Source organism: Grampus griseus (assembly GCF_964374135.1).
Source record: "Grampus griseus genome assembly, chromosome: 1".
Classification (NCBI taxonomy): Eukaryota; Metazoa; Chordata; class Mammalia; order Artiodactyla; family Delphinidae; genus Grampus; species Grampus griseus.
In genome coordinates this window covers 32,144,738-32,162,010 of record NC_139017.1, presented here as the reverse complement: position 1 = coordinate 32,162,010, position 17,273 = coordinate 32,144,738, and the positions used below count along the sequence as shown (strand labels likewise).

At 35.2% G+C, this 17,273-nt stretch overlaps 1 protein-coding gene across 2 annotated transcripts in view; it reads right to left on the bottom strand.

Moving 5' to 3' along the window:
- Positions 1-17,273, bottom strand: part of CEP350 (centrosomal protein 350) — a gene marked incomplete at its 5' end in the record, with an annotated part of 126,095 nt that overhangs the window by 103,742 nt on the left and 5,080 nt on the right. For both annotated transcript variants that reach the window (XM_082655305.1, XM_082655306.1), the window contains 6 exons: positions 1,275-1,396; positions 2,168-2,823; positions 4,292-4,434; positions 6,948-7,065; positions 10,193-10,306; positions 14,555-15,177. In XM_082655305.1, coding sequence (XP_082511431.1) covers positions 1,275-1,396; positions 2,168-2,823; positions 4,292-4,434; positions 6,948-7,065; positions 10,193-10,306; positions 14,555-15,177 — 1,776 coding nt within the window. The remainder of the gene's footprint in view (positions 1-1,274; positions 1,397-2,167; positions 2,824-4,291; positions 4,435-6,947; positions 7,066-10,192; positions 10,307-14,554; positions 15,178-17,273) is intronic.

Genomic DNA, 17,273 nt, shown 5'->3' with positions numbered 1-17,273 from the left:
TAAAAACCCAAGATCTTTAAATTCAAGTATTTAGAATGACAATTTTGTGGCAGGCTCTATGTTGATGGTAAAGGAATAGCAGTACACAAAAATGAAAAGATTTAATCCAGTTATGACCTAATCCTTACTCTTCAGTTTCAGAAGATCTAGCAGGGATGAGAGACTAATAAACAGCTAAACACGATGTTGTTAAGTACTAATATAAAGATATATAAAGTTGAATAGGGTATAGATAGGGAACAATGAACTCTGATAGCCAAGGAAATTGATTTTTGAGCTAGATCTTCAAGGTCTTCAAGGTCAGGTAGGTAATTTGGAGCTTTCCAGGTAGCTAATGCAGAATGATGGAACATGAAGGGCAAGGAAAAGAAATGCTGTGCTTTTAAGCATAAACTAACTGAGAGAACTCAAAGAACTACAAGGATTACATAAAATGATACAAGCAAAGTACTTAGATCAGAGACTGAAACGTAACAAACAATAAATGTTAGCTATTTTTATCAATATTATTATTCTCTTGGGAGGTGAAGGGGGCAGCAAGGGGGCGAGAGGATCATATGTATTAACCCAAAACTGGTTAAGTGACTTGATTTTTATTCCCAAAACGGTTATTTCAAAGTATAACTTATAACCATGTAATCTGAAAATCATCTTAACTTTCATGGACAAATAGGTTTTTTGTTATTTTTTTCTTTTTACTTTACTGTACACTTTACAGCAAAAAAAATTTTTTTTTCTTAATTTAAGGTAAAATAGCCCTCATTCACCAATCTGAATTCAAATCAAATCCCTTTTTAGTCCTTGTCCGTGTGTTCATATGCATATCCAAATATAGTCTTTGAGAGGTAAGATATGTTGATATAAGAGTCATATGAAGAAATTTTGAATAGTTATGGATACAGAAATGCCTTTTGAAAAATATTCAACACAGATACTTAAAACTATTAATTTCACTGTAATTCATTTATCTGACAAACATTTATCTGTGTTTACATCAGAGAAGGCAAGAATGCTTCCAACTGCAGGTGATCCCCAGGAGAACTGATATTTACACCAGATATTAAAGAACAGGCAAGAGTTGAACAAAACAATAGAGCATGCAGTAAGTATAGATGTATACCATGCTTAAATATTCATCAGAAGATATTAACCAATTTCTAAATAAACCTCTTCTTCACAAGAAGGTCAATCAATAAAATTCACTGAGCATAGACCACTATACTAATATCGTGGAAAGAAAGAACCTTAATCATCTTTCATTCTCCCCTTTTTACCTTGCAAGAGGCTGTGGAGGTTCTGACAGAGACATGTCGCTACTGGAAGATGCACTTGGGGGACGTTCCTGCACTTTGTTCTCTTTGTCAGATTCTCCAGATGGCTGATACCCTGGTCTGGTCTAAGAAAAAAGGACATCAAAGTTATCTGACTCCCATCATAAAGATATATTCAAGGAGCACATAAAATAAATATTAAGTTGCTTCAACTTTACAAAGATCACGAAATGCAGGAGCTTTTTTCTCTCAAATAAAACCAATTCAAATTTAGTTTGTCTTAAAAGCAGCCATTACAGTTAACAGCAAAATTACACCTGAAATCCAACAAAGGCACCTAACACTGCATAATTCGGAGGAAATAATACTCTTTCTAAACCTCAGTTTTTTCACCTAATAAGTGGAAATACTAGTAGTACCTACCCTTCTCAGGGCTGTGAGAATTTACTGAAACTTAAGCCTGTAAAACATTTAAAACAGTATGTGGTATATGGTACAGACTCAAATGTTATTCTTACCCTTAAAAACAACAGCAAAAGTCATAAAATTAGCACACTAAAGTAGGATATTCTCTAATTTCAACACAGATAACAAACTAGGCTTTTCATTATTAATACAGTCTAACTTTGCTCAGTAATACAGTAAAAACTAGGCAAGGATATAACTAACAGCAGTGATGAGACAGATCAGTACCAATCACTCTAGGAAACTAACTGAGCACTTATTTTCAATCGTATTTATCTAGAATAAACTTCAGGAAAGGCCATCACTATTATAAATACTGTCTGAGCATATGTCTGAATATTAGGAATGGTGAGTAATTTTTTTAAAGTATAGCAAGTAAGTTTTTCCTAACCATGAATTACTTCCCTTTGTATCTCTGTCACTACTATTACCTGTGTTTCCTGCATATGTTGATGAGTTGGCTCTTCAAGCAATGACTTTTCTAGAAGCAATTTGGAGTAAGTTTCCTGCAGTCGCCTATTTGCTGATGGCTCAGAAGGAGGCACATTTTTCACTTTAGTAAAGGCTTCTTTTTGTTTCCGGTAGAGCTCCTGTAATCGTTTGTTCTTCTGTTCCGTGGCCTCCTTTTGAGCCTTCTTCTCCTCATTTTGCTTCCTCTTCCTTTCCTCCTGCTGTCTAACAATGTACTGTCGTACCTCATCTGTATCATAGTGACGCTTTTTGGAAATAACAGGGGGATCTTCATTAGCTGTTATTTTGTCAGGTTTTCTTTTTATTGGGCTATGACTCCTAGGAGCTTGTATTGATGGTGATGGCTTCTGATTCTGTAACTCTCCTGTCTCTTGCCTTGCAGCCTGAGCTGCTGAATCCAGCTGTAGGTCATCAAGAATTCCACGAATTTCAACAGGTAAAAAGTCCTTATTTAAGGCAGCATTTTCCTCCTGTTTATTATCTGGAAGAGATGGAACTAATTTCTTTACATTATTTTCTGACCGAACTCTACTTCTTGAACGTTCTGAGTTTCGTGGAAGATGTCTATGTGAAACATCCAATCTGGGATCCGATTCTGCTCTTCCAATATGACCCCCTACAAAGTATGAACTGTTACTGATGTATTAAAATTCTATATTCATTCCTAAGATTTATCACACTAAGGAGAAAATTAGGAATTTCGCTTTATCTTAAACTCAAATTCAAATATCCTATAAAGTCTCCTAAGGAATATTTTAGAAGGAAAGAAAAACAGTAAGAGAAGAATTTCAATACTCTTAGAAACTATACTTCCTCAGCATTTTTAAAAAGTGCATCTTTTAATATTTCTGAAATAAGGACATATCTTGCTGTTGATATGAATATTTATTAATATGAACAGAGAATTACTATTTCTCTCCCATATGCATATTTAATGTTACTATTTCTCTCCCTCACCAAACCCTCAAATAGTTGTTAAGAAACTGACAATGTGGGCTTCCCTGGTGGCGCAGTGGTTGAGAGTCCGCCTGCAGTTGCAGAAGACGCGGGTTCATGCCCCAGTCTGGGAAGATCCCACATGCCGCGGAGCGGCTGGGCCCGTGAGCCATGGCCGCTGAGCCTGCGCTTCCGGAGCCTGGGCTCCTCAATGGGAGAGGCCACAACAGTGAGAGGCCCGCATACCGCAAAAAAAAAAAAAAAAAAACCTGACAATGTTACAGGCTGCCACAACTCTCCAATGAATAACAGAAAAAATTAAATATATAGAAAAACAATCATTTTATCATCTAAATGTGTGTTGATGTGGCTTAAATTTAGGCTAAGGACGGTGTGAGTTTATTTATAAGCTAGATGAAAGCGAACAGGAACAAACACAAAATATATATTGACTTCTATATACCGAATTGCATCTCTTACTGAATCCATTCCAGAAGCTCAAATTCAGGCAAATTTTTGCCATTGAAAAGGAAAGCGGGCTTGTAGGTATTTATATTTCATTTCCCAAAATTAGTGTTCATTAGTGAAAAAGTAACTAGTTATTTCAAATGGCACTCAAGACGTTTCAAAAAGAAAACAGCAATGGACTTGAGGGTCAAACTAAAGACCTGTGGATCTAGATCAGATTTTGTCACCCACTGACTGTATACCCTTGAGAAAACTCACTTCTCTCTCAGAGCCTGTTTCCTAATCTGTCAAACAACAACAAAAAAAATCCAACCTTGTGAATGTCTACCTGTGTTTATGTCTGTGGAGATAAGACAGATTGGACTTGATTCTCTAAAGGTCTAATAATATTTGATTACATGATGCTTTGTTATTTATTCATAATGACAGCTAAATGTAATTAATATAACACAAACAGAATTCTTAATAAAGATCATCATAACATCTATATATGGAAATTATCCACAGACAAGCCCAATTTCTTCTTTTTTGAGCTACATTCACAATTATAATGCAAAGTCTTAAGAGCATTCTTAAAAGAGTATTTTCACCTCTCAAAGTACTTACACAAGCAACTTTTAATTGCTTTGCTCAACAATTTTAATGGTTGAGTAATTTAATTTACTAATTTAATTACTCACCAGATTTAGTAGTTCTTTCTCTTCCACTTCTGTCACTTGATGCTATTCTTCGCTCTTTTTGCTCTATTCTAGGTGCAGGTCCCAGAATTTTTTTTACTAATTTTTGTCCATCTCGCCAAGAAGATGTACTTATCAGATGACTGCTACCTAAAAAAAAAAAAAAAAAAAAGAAATATATATATTGGATTGAATTTGCAACTTAAATTTTAGCTCTCAGAACATGAATTATGTGAATGTAAACTACACTAATTCTTACATTAAAAAAGTATAATGAAGTATTTTTCATGTGATATTAGTTGTCAGGGGCATAGTTTGAAATGAAGCACTGGGACCATTTATAACTTACAAATACTGATCTTGGATTGTATTTATCCAGTTTTGTGGTGGGCTAATTTCCATGTGTGTACTGTGCCAGTGACCAAGACAGAAAGTCATTAAACTGTATTAAAGCTGTATTAAGTTTATCTATAGTGAAAGTCCTCTTTTTCTACCAATGACTACATGAGACTATTCCAGAAAGCCAGAATTCAGAAATAACCACCCAGCATATTTGGAAGCCAACATTTATAAATAGCTACCCAGTATATTCGTGGTTGCTTGCTCCTGATTCAGAAAATTAAGCTGAAATTGAAGAGAAGCCTGCTCTCTCATTTTGCTTAAGAACATAAAGGTTTTTTTTTGCAAAATGAAACAAAAGTTTATTTTCTGCAATACTTTCTGTAAATTACAAAGGCAAAATGCTAAACTACAGCATGTAACTTTTCAATATTTAACCAGAGCACTTGTAATAAATATGCATCCTGAAACAAGATAAAAGGCTACACTGTCAGGCATCCTAGCCTCCGCAGAAATGCGCAGGGGCGTGAGGGGGTGGTTTTGTGTTTTCTTAAGTGCTATGAGGGAAAGTCCTTTCACATAAAGTTTCTGTATAAATAGATTGAGCAATAGACTTAAAACCTTTTAAATGTTTTAGATAGACCGATTAAGGTTAATAAAAAGGTACAAAAACATTTCTAAAGTAAATAGCACACCTTTATAATTCATGTTTTTTAATAATAGACGTTTTCATTAAATGTATACTTCCATTTAAACTTTCAAATGAAACTCTAAATGGTATTTTTTAAAATTATAAATCAATAAAATAGTATCACAGAAAGCTTGGAAAATAGAAGAAGACAGATTAAAAACCACTGCCCTTACTTAAACAAAGTACTAGTATTATTTTGTGTATTTCCTTACAGTAATTTAAAGATCAGTAGTAGGTGATTGTAGCCATTGTATCCATAAAATTTTACCTTTTTCTCTTAGCATCTTATGACAAGAATATTTGTTATTTCTTACAGAAATTATAACTTGAAGTGGCCACACAATACTCCTTCTAACAGAAACATAGTTTAACTATCTACCATTCAATATTTAGGTTACTTCTGATATTATAAAAAATTATACAGTGAACATTTTCATTTATTTTTTTTCTTTCTGTTGGATATATTACTTGGATTATTTGATCAAGGAAAATGAGCACTTTGACATATAATACTATTTTTTCTTTTTTTTAGAGAAACCATATCCATTGATATTTCAACAAGCATGGTATAAGTATGATTTTTATAAGAGTGATTTTTATTGTAAATTTACCAGCTTTGGCTATGAATATAAAAGTATTTTCTTCTAATTTAATTAGGTTTAAAGTGCTACTTCATTATTTTCATTTCCATTACATTTCTTATATTGCTTTGCATTTAAACACTTTTACATATTTATTTCAGTTTTTTTTAATGTTTCTATTTTGTAAATGGTCTTTCACGTCATTTTTTGTTTTTTATGTTACCATCTGTTTTGAAATAATGGTCTGTTAATTTTTTTACAATCTGAAGCTAATAAATGAAAATTTTTTCTCTTGGTAAACAGCTGTATTTATTGAAATATATTTTTATGAAGTTTTATAATGAGGGCAATTTAAAGTGTTGATGATATTTGCTTTTTGAATGTCATTGTTTTATGCATTAAAAAGTAGTGTGTAGTTTTGTTATATATCTGTAAAATAGAATGTGAAACTCCCTGTAATACCATCCCCTTCAAAGGTAATCACTGTTAACTATTTGTTATAGAGCCAGGTTATAAATCCCAGGCAATCTGGATCAAGCCTGAAATGTTAATCACTATGGAACTAGGGAATTCTCTTTTTCCCCCTTTTTGATTTATTCAGAGTCCAGCCTGATCACTACTAGCATGGACTGCCAGATTTTTCTTGTGCAACATTTATTCTCTTATGAGAATGAGTGAAGGAACTTAGCTACGGTCATAAGCCATCCCTTTGTATATAAAAGTTCACTACATAAAAATCATTACCTTTAATCTGGTTAATTTCTATTAAAAATAATGATAGAAAAAAATTGGAGGGGAGCATTGTTCAGTATCATGGTGAATATATGGTTTGATGAGTATACACATACATGAAGATTTATCAAACTATACATTCTAAATATGTATAACTTACTCTATGTCAATTATACCTCAATCAAACACACATATACAAAATAATGATACATAAAATATACTGAATTTTTGCACGTGTCGAATGAGAACATTTATTTCCGTGTAGATGCCATTTCACTAATATGTAACTTTAGGATGGGCCTGATATTGAGAAAACCAACCTGTTTTGCATTCTGGACTTGATAACTGTGCTACCTTTTGGACTTTTCGTACTGGCTTGACCACTTTCTTCTCTTTACTTTTCTCAGCAGGTTTTTCTTTCATAGAGCTATCACCTGAAAAGCAGAAACATATATAGCAAATATTATAACGATTGCTACCTATCCACTCATCCTCCCCACCAGTATGAAAAATCTGTATAAAGTATATGATTCAGGCAGAGAGAGAGAAATCTTCACTGATGCTATTTCTTTGACCCAAAGGCTACAATGCCAAGTCCTCTTACAGCAAAGTCTAGAGATCACCATTACTCCACTGTTAGGTTCCAATTCTTTGTTATTTTTTTCAAGAAACCCTTGAGAAAGTCACCTCGCTTTCACAAACTAGAAGATGCTGCAACAGTAATGCTTTCCAAGCTAGATCATAGCATTTATAGAATCTCAGAGGTGAACACTTTCACAGACTCCTTTTCATTTAAAAATTCCTACTTAACTGAGACATTCATGACCTCCTAAAGTAAAACTTTATAAAATACTCAATATTCCTACATTAGGCCCTTTTATGATTATGCTAGTGAAATATGTCAAGGTTTTTCACACACACATAAATTACTCACTAATTTTTAAATTCCAATCTGGGGAAATAAACTGAACATATAAATTTGAAAATTAATCTCAATCACAGATCTGGATAAATGTACTTTAAAATACATATAGAGCTCTGCATTCTGGGCAAAGAAAAAGTAAATGTGAGTCAAAGGCCCTGAGGCAGGAGCATACTTAGTGTCTAAGAAACAGCAAGGAAGCCAGTGTGAATGAAGTGAACAAAGAGAAGAGCAGTAAGAACTAGGGTCAAGAGACATAACCGAGGGCAAGATCATGTAGGGCTTTATAGCTCATTGTAAGAACTTCAGGTTTTACTCAAAAATAAGATAAGAAATTTTTGAGCAAAGGAGTGATATGACCTAAATTAAATTTTAACAAGGTTACTCTCACAGCTGCGATGAAAACAGACCCATTAGAAGAAGGGCAGAAGCAGGGTAACCAGTTAGAAAGCTACTGCAGTAATCCAACCAAGAGACTGATGGTGGAGGGCTTAGACCTAGGTGGTAGGGGAAAGCGGTTATATTTCAGACAATGTTAGATATAAGGTGTGAGAGAAATAGAGTGATCAAGGATGACTCAAGATTTGGGACCTGAACAATTAGAAAGATAAGATTAACTAAAATGGAGAGACTACCACAGGAATAAGTTTAAGGGGTGTACCATGACCCCATTTAGTTAGTTAGCTAGCTCCATTTTTGGATATATTAAGCTTAAGAAATCTATTATGCATCCAGGGGAAGGTGCAGAGTTAGCAGCTGGATATCAATCTGAGTTCAGAGAAGTCTGGCCAGAGACATAAATTTAGGAATCATCAGCAACAGAGCATATTTAAAGTCCTGAGACTAGATGAGCTTGCCGAGTTTGTATATAGATAAACAAAAAATTTAAAAAACAAAAAAGGAAAAAGAAAGGGGTGGAGGAGTAAAGAAGAGAAAAAAAAAAGAAAAGAAAAATAAAGAAAAGAGAAGCACAGATCCAAGCACTGAGACCAGGACATGCTGATGTTCAGAGATCACAGAGTTGATTAGGAAAAAAACAACTGAAAAGGAGCAGCTAGACTTAGGAGGAAAACTAAACACTTATGGTATCCTACACAGATGCCAAGTGAAGAATTTCAAGGAAGAAGTGATCAGTGATGCCCAATGATGCTGAGAGATCAAGTAGGTTGACAAATGTGAATTAAACATTGGATTTAGCAATGTGGAAGAGTGGAAGTCATTGATGACCTTGATAACAGCAGTCCACAGACATGTAGGAGCAAAAACCTAACAGAAAGGTTTCAAGAGTAAAACAGAGGAGAAAAATTGGAGACAATGAAGATAAGGCAACTTTCTGAAGTTCTGTTGTAAGTAAAAGAAGAGAAACAAGGTAGTTGCTAAAACGAGTAGGGCCAAAAGAGGGGTTCTTTTATGATGGCTGAGATAACAGCATGTTATCAAACAGTATGTTGATGGGCATGACCTCATAGAGAGGGAAAACTTGATGGTGCAAAAGAAAGAAAACAAGGTTGAAGTAATGTCCTTCAATACACAAGAGCAAATGGAATATAAAACACAAGTAGATGGGTTTGTTTGTTTAAGATAGGAGACCAGGCAGAGTTCACCCACCATATCAAAAGAGAAGGCAGATTATAATCCACAGACCTCTTTAAGAGTTTTTTGACATACGTCATTCCACTAGTCTATAATGATACTGTTCTATGAATTATATAGTTATTATTCCTATTTTACAGATGAGAAAACCAAGGAAGAGAGGTTATGTAACATAGATAGTATAAATAGCTAATATGTGGCAGAGCCAGAATTTGAACCCCTGTAAACTGATTCCAAAATCTTTGCTCTTAACTAATATATTTCCTCTCCACATGGGAAAAAATTTTTGAAAATAGTGTTCCAACAGTAACAGTAGGAAAATTGGACTGGACAGTTAATGCCACAGTATTTATTAGCAAAATCTCCACTGGGGCTTACTAGAAAATTCTCAGGCTTTAGAGTCAGACAGACTTGGTTTTGAACCTTGGCTTCAATTCTTAACTTTATGCAACCTCGGGAAAATTACTCTTTGGGCCTACATTTCCTCAACCGTAAAACATTCAGAAGACTAAGTACCCAGTAGCATCTTGCCCAGAATCATACAAGGTGTTTAATAATAGTAACATTATGAGTATGACCTTCCTATTTCCCTCTTCCAATTTCCATAAGTTCCTCCTTCCAATCCTCTAACATTATTCCCTTCCTATAATGTTCATTTCTCTTCCTGCATTTTGCCTTCATGTTAGTTATCTTATCTGCTGCCTGCCAAATTACTGACCATTTCAAAGACCTCAGAGGTCTAGCAGAAGTGAACTTCAACTAGACTCTACTATGTTTTCTTCAGATCAGACAAGCCCAGCTCAGAAAGACCCTTAGTTTAAAAATAGCCTAGTTTCTGCCTCATCAGCTATGTATGCTAATTTTAACCCTGGAGCAGAGCCCAGAGGCTAAAAGAGCCTTACAACTGACACCATCACTACTTTAGTATACCATGAAGTTAGAAAAGGGAAATATCTTTAGTTTGGTGACAATTTTATGTTTAAGTATTGCACGTTAGACAGTATGCATGATAAAACACTCAAAACCTAGGAACACTCTACACGCACCTGCAAAGTGAAGTGCTAAGTCACGATACAGTTCTCTACTCATGTTTTGAAACTCAGCCTCCTGCCATACTTTCCCATCAGGTGTTCGAATCTTGGTCTCTGAAGGATTGAAGCCTAATATATAACCAATACAGAACATTCTTATTAAAGTTGCATTAAAAGTTTTGTTATATTCTTTTATAAGTGAGATAAAATTAATAAACTATAAAATTCACTCTTTTAAAGTGTACAACTTCCTGGTTTTTAGGATATTCAGAAAGTTATACAACTATCACCACTATCTAATTCCAGAGCATTTCATCACCCTGCAAAGTAACCCTGTGCCCATTAGCAGTCACTCCCCACACCATTCCCTCTATTCCCTGGCAACTACTAATCTATTTTCTATCTCTATGGACTTGCTTGTTCTGGACATTTCACAAAAATAGCATCACACAATATGTGGTCTTTTGTGTCTGGCTTCTTTCACTTAGCATTTTGTTTTCAAAGCTCATCCACCTTATAACACATATAGAAGCTTTATTTATTTTATTGTTGAATGATATTCCATTGTACAGACATACCAACATTTGCTTATCCATTCATCAGCTGATGAAAATTTGGGTTGTTTCTACTTTTCAGCTATTATGAATAATGTTGCTATAAACATTAATGCACGTGTGTGTGTGTGTGTATGTATATGTTTTCAATTCCCTTGGGTATTATACCTAGGAGTGGAATTTCTGGGTCATATAGTAACTATGTTGAACTTTTTGAGGAACTGCCAAACTGCTTTCTAAAGCAGCTGCACCATTTTACATTCTCACTAGCAATGTATGAGGGTTCCAATTTCTCCATATCCTCACCAACACTTGTTATTGTCTGTCTTTTTTATTATAGCCACCCTAGAAGGTGTGAAATGGTATCTCACCGTGGTTTTGATTTATGTATCCCTAATAACTAATGATGTTGAAAAGGTTTATAAGCTTTCAAAAGAAGAATGCATCATTAGCTACCACATAATATGTTAACAAATACTGTTTGGAAGAACTAAGCTTCAGTGAGACAAAGCAATATACATTTGTTCAAAAAGACTAGAAATGGAGATGCACTAAATTAAATGATAAAAAAATGGCAATCATAAATTATGGATATCAGAGCTACAAACTACCCTACTCAAGACTAAAAGAGAGACAATGCTACTCATTCTCCTTTTCTTTGAATACAGGCATTAATTGCTAACATCTGTCTGATTTTGCCTATGGCTGAACAAATGGACAAGCTGCTGTCTACACAGGCAAAATGCAGCCAAAGTGTGGAAAACAGTTCTTTAAAACATACCTGTTCAATTTCTCAACAAACATTACACATGTGCTATTTCCTAGAAATCGTTCTAATTTCCTACTTCAAATTTATCACTACTCTTTTAAGAAATATACAGAACTTAGAATGTTATTTTGCAAAAAAATAATAAAGTATCGAATATGGATGATTAACCAGAGTAGTAAAAAGATTTATATTTTCAAATGGGCTCCACTCACCAAAGAATCGCCATTAAATATTTTGTAAAATTAAATCAATATAAAGAATGGAGTCAAAAATTGGTAAAAGTACTTTAGAAGTGTTAGATAAAATGTACTGGTAAATTAATTACATGTCTAATAAAAAATAATCTATTCAGCTCTTAGGAACAACAGCATAAGCTTTCTTTTACCTGACATTTGTAGCATGGGGCACACACAATTATGCCTATAGATATATAAGGAAAATGTTTATAAACATAGTGTTCAGTCTATTGCAAACCACAGTTTGTAACAAGAAAGTGTGGCAATTCCTTGTAAAGCTACCTCCCTCCCAACATTTCTCACCCTCATTCCATCTCTCTATATTCAACCCTATCATTTTTTCTTCTCTCCTCTTTAGGAAACATTTATTTCTATGGGAGCCTTTCTTTATATTTGATCTTTACTAACAAGTTAACTTTAAGAAGCTTTCAATATCTACATCAGTTTCTCTTTCTGTTTCCCAGTTTTTATTTCCATTCTCTTTGTGCACATTTTTTTCTTACTAGTTGAATTTACTGAATAGAATAAAATTATACTGTGCATTTACTTGTGTCCAAGACACTGTACTAAGCTCTAAATAAAATGCAGATGACCAAAATAGGCTCTTAACCTTCTTGGGCATTTAAACCAGAAAGAAAAAGATATGCAAACCACTAAGTATAAGGAAGAATCACATAAACGCCACTGTGTTCACTACTTCAAACTTTAAACATACACAAAAATGTAAAAACAAAGTTTAGAAGCGGTTTCATATGCTAACAACTGTATAAAAAGAGAAAGAGGGGCTTCCCTGGTGGCACAGTGGTTGAGAGTCCGCCTGCCGATGCAGGGGAAGTGGGTTTATGCCCCGGTCCGGGAGGATCCCACATGCCGCAGAGCGGCTAGGCCCGTGAGCCACGGCCACTGAGCCTGCGCATCTGGAGCCTGTGCTCCGCAACGAGAGAGGTCACAATAGTAAGAGGCCCGCGTACCGCAAAAAAAAAAAAAAGAGAGAACGAAAACACACACACACACCCTCTCTCTCTCATTTGTAAATGAGAAAATTATCTCTGGAATGATACACAAATTGTTAACACAAGTAACCTCCAGAAAGGGGACCAGGTGGTTGGAGCACCAGAGTGATAGAGCTTTTCAATGTACATCCTTTTCATCTTTCGAATTGTGAACCAAGTGAATTTATTATGTATTTGAACAAGTGAAATTAAAATGTCACTTTAGAATACAGTATATTAAGAGGGTTTTAATTTACACCGACAAAAAGTTGGCAGAAAACCAGTTCTTCACCGTTGGAAAAAATAAATCCATTGCTCAGGACACTGGAAACCATATTCTGTTACAATTTCTGAAATGTATACTACATGTCATTAGTTAGCCTCCCAAAAGTTGTATTCATAATATATTTTAATATGAAAATTAACATGTTAAAAATTAGTAAGTAAAAGGAATACACGAAATCCAGTCACAACTCAAAGGAAGTTATACTTAAGATTTTCACTCTGGTTATTTAAGGTTGTTTTTTTTAACTTTTAGATTTTTATAAATTATTAAATAAAATATAGATTCAAATCAACCATCTTGACTTTGCCTTAGTGGAATAACTTTTGGAATTTCAGAACTTTGACTTCTAGAATGAACAAACCTTAAAGGTACAATCTGTATTTAATGGGTCTGATATAAGTATAGCCAAAGTTTTGGATAATCACTATCGCAGAACAAACAAGAACATTCTGACCCCACCATTTGCTATGTGCTCTGTCAACAGTGTGGACAATTATTACTACATGGCACACAAACTACTAGAAGGATAAGAAAGAATTTTACTAAGGGAACTACCCACTATTTTATCACAAATTATGTAGAATAAAATGCTAATTATCTATCTTCTATCTAATTCACAATGAATAGCACTAGCAAAACATAATAAACAACACAAAAAACTGGTAATTGCTCAAACTTTATATAGTTAAATTTGTTCTGTTAAAATTAACAGAAGAAACAAATCTTGGCTATATTTTGATCTTCATACATTTATCCAAACTAAAAACTGAACTTGAAAAAATATCACAAAAGAAAGGCCAGAATGGCAAGAATTTTAAGACAAAAGTCTAACACTGAGTAACCTCATCAATGAATCAACTCTTTATTAAAAATTTTATATGGGTGACCCTGTGAAAATAGTTTCAGGAGCAAAAAAATGCAAACTCCTAAAAACCACCATATATAAAAACTTGAGTTGGGCCAAAACCAGATATTCTCTCTGAAAAGCATCTTCTCAGTGGAAATCTGATTTAAATATTGTTTTCTTAAACATGGAGAAAACCCCTGTCAAAATTCGAAGGTTAACGTAACAACAGGGTCCAAATGTCAGTGGCAAAATATTCTATAACCAAGTATTAACTGGCACTGACTGAATTATCTTTCAAACATTACTTTTGAAAGAATTCCTAATAACAATCCAAATACAATGGCAGAATAAGAGCAATATTCTTTCAGTTCTCTGAAAGTTGTACTAATTTTTATTTTCTCTTTTGTTCAACTTATTAAATGTTCATATAGTGGTTCTCAAACTATAAGAACGTCGAGGGACTTGTTAAAAATTCCAATTCTGGACCCCATCTCCAGAAATTCCGATTTAGATCCAGTGTAGGATCCAGGAATCTGCATTTTTAGCATGCATCCTGAATTAATTTTTTAAGGCATTAGATTTGAGAATCACACCCTGTTCTAAAGATGGTCCTCTCTACTCAAATACATCCAAGGGAGAAAGGGAGACAAGAAGGCAGGAAGACAGAAAAAGACACAAAGACTGATTACAAACCTTTATATGTTGGAGCAGGTGGTGCTGTTGCCACTTTCCTGACCTTTGCTGTCACTGAGCTATCAACATTAACAACCATTACTGGATGCTCAATATGACCCAGATTCTGGCCCTGGTCATTTGTTTCTTCTGAGTGTTCCCACTGTTTCCTAATCCGCTCCTTGAGTTTTTCCAATTTAACATCATGTTGTCGCCGCTTTAGGATATCTAATCTTTGGGAATTACAGGTACTGGTAGAAGACGGAGAAGAATCAGTTAACCGTAACACTTTTGAATCAACATCACGGCCCATGTTACACACAGAAGCCTTCAAAGTGTTCTCATTTCCTTTTGCTCTATTAGGCTTTTCTTCATCACTTCTCATAGGAGCTGCCATCTTAATCAAACATTCAGAATTTTGCAATGCATCAATTGTTGGTCGATCATTTAAAAATCTAACAACTGTATCATTGACGACAGATGACTGGGAGCTCTCAAAATCACAGCAATGTATATTCCGATCTTCCTGACTGCATATCATCCGGTTCCCACTCTCAGGCTTCTCTTCATTAACATCCACACAATATATATGCTTTGACTCTAAATGGCTGGGACTTATGTTGGACGGTGTACCATGGACTTCCCTGTTATTAAAAAATAATTAGCTTTGAATAAAGAGTACAAAAACCAGTCATACAAACTGAATAGAGAACTCTAAGCTAACATTAGAGACCCCAAAATCCTAGAAGTTCCAGTAAGTTAAAAAAAACAAAATAACTACTATTAAAATTCAGGGCTTCCCTGGTGGTGCAGTGGTTGAGAGTCCGCCTGCCGATGCAGGGGACATGGGTTCGTGCCCCAGTCCGGGAAGATCCCACATGCCGCGGAGCGACTAGGCCTGTGAGCCATGGCCGCTGAGCCTGCACGTCCGGAGCCTGTGCTCCGCAACAGGAGAGGCCACAACAGTGAGAGGTCCGCGTACCGCAAAAAAAAAAAAAAAATCAATGCTCAATGCCTCCTGTGTATCAAAGTTTAGATTATGGCAAATAATCTAAATCATAATCTGCATATTATAAAATAAGAAATATGCAAAAGATACATAGAGAGATTTCCTTAAGAACCCCAGAAAACAGGATTACAATCTGACTTTGCATATTCACTGGACACTATTACCAAAATGTACATTTTACTTCTCCATGAAATCTTAAGAACTAGGAAAAAAAGTTCTCAAATTCTGACATTTCATATGTATAACTTCTAAATAATGTACCATATTAGCAAATAGATTGGAAGTTGAAATAAAGTGGAAGTACAGTAAATATTTTCCTCCAAATGAATGTGGTTAGTAAAGTTTAACCTCTCTGAAACACAGACAACTTTTCTGGCAGCTTCAAATTATGTAAAGCATATCTAGAAACACCAGAATAAGCAAAGAAGACTGGACACAGCCAAAGGACATATCACAAAGTCCATGTTCTCTACTCATAAAAACACTAGCAAAAGTATTCCTTCACGAACTATTTTTATTTTACATATCATTCTAATAAGTTATATTTTAGGAACAGAGCAGTTAATTAAAAGGGAGGTTAATGAAGACAAGCCTCAGCAGTAGGAAGAATACATGAAAAACTACCCAACAGGGACTTCCCTGGTGGTGCAGTGGTTAAGAATCTGTCTGCCAATGCAGGGGACACGGGTTCGATCTACGGTCTGGGAAGATCCCACATGCCGCGGAGCAACTAAGCCCATGTGCCACAGCTACTGAGCCTACACTCTAGAGCCCGTGAGCCACAACTACTGAGCCTGCGTGCCACAACTACTGAAGCCCGCACGCCCTAGAGCCCGCACACTGCAACTACTGAGCCCGCGCACCACAACTACTGAGCCCACGCTTCGCAACTACTGAAGCCCACACCCTCTAGGGCCTGGATGCTGCAACTACTGAGACCTGCACGCCTAGAGCCTGTGCTCCGCAACACGAGAAGACACCGCAATGAGAAGCCTGAGCACCTCAATGAAGAGTAGTCCGTGCTCACCACAACTAGAGAAAGCCCGTGCACAGCAACGAAGATCCAACACAGCCAAAAAATAAATAAATAAATAAAAAATTTTTTAAAAAGAAAAGAAAAATAAAAACTACCCAACAAAGTTATAAAAGCAGATAAACCACCATCTGAACCTGCAAGGTCTGAAAGAGTAGCATTTACCACATGTGGCAACTGAGCACTTGAATGTGGTTAGTCCAAACTGAGATGTGCTATAATGTAAATTACATACCAGATTTAAAGATTTAAAACAAAAAAGAATGTAAAACATCTTTGTGTGTGTGTATGTGACTACTAAAAATCTTTAAATTACATATGTGTGGTTCACATTAATGGTTCCATTGTAAGTACTGATCTAAATGTTTCATGTACAGGCATAAAACTCTAAATGCCACAAAAATTCTTAGAGTCATGACTCTATTACAGCATAATATGGTAATTTTGTATCTATTGTGAGTGCACAGTGTGTGCATTTTTCTAAGGAGATAGTCCACAGTTTTCATCACATTCTCACTGGGGTCCATGACCCAAAAAACATTAGACCCTGTTCTGAATGGCTGACTATTAAACAAGATGGGGGCTGAGAACTGAGTTCTGTAGCTTCTCTCTGTAGAGATCAAGACTAAATTCAATTATTTTCACTATCTTGACCAGACTGCAACAATTCACAGGTCTAAAATTAGCACATGTAGAGA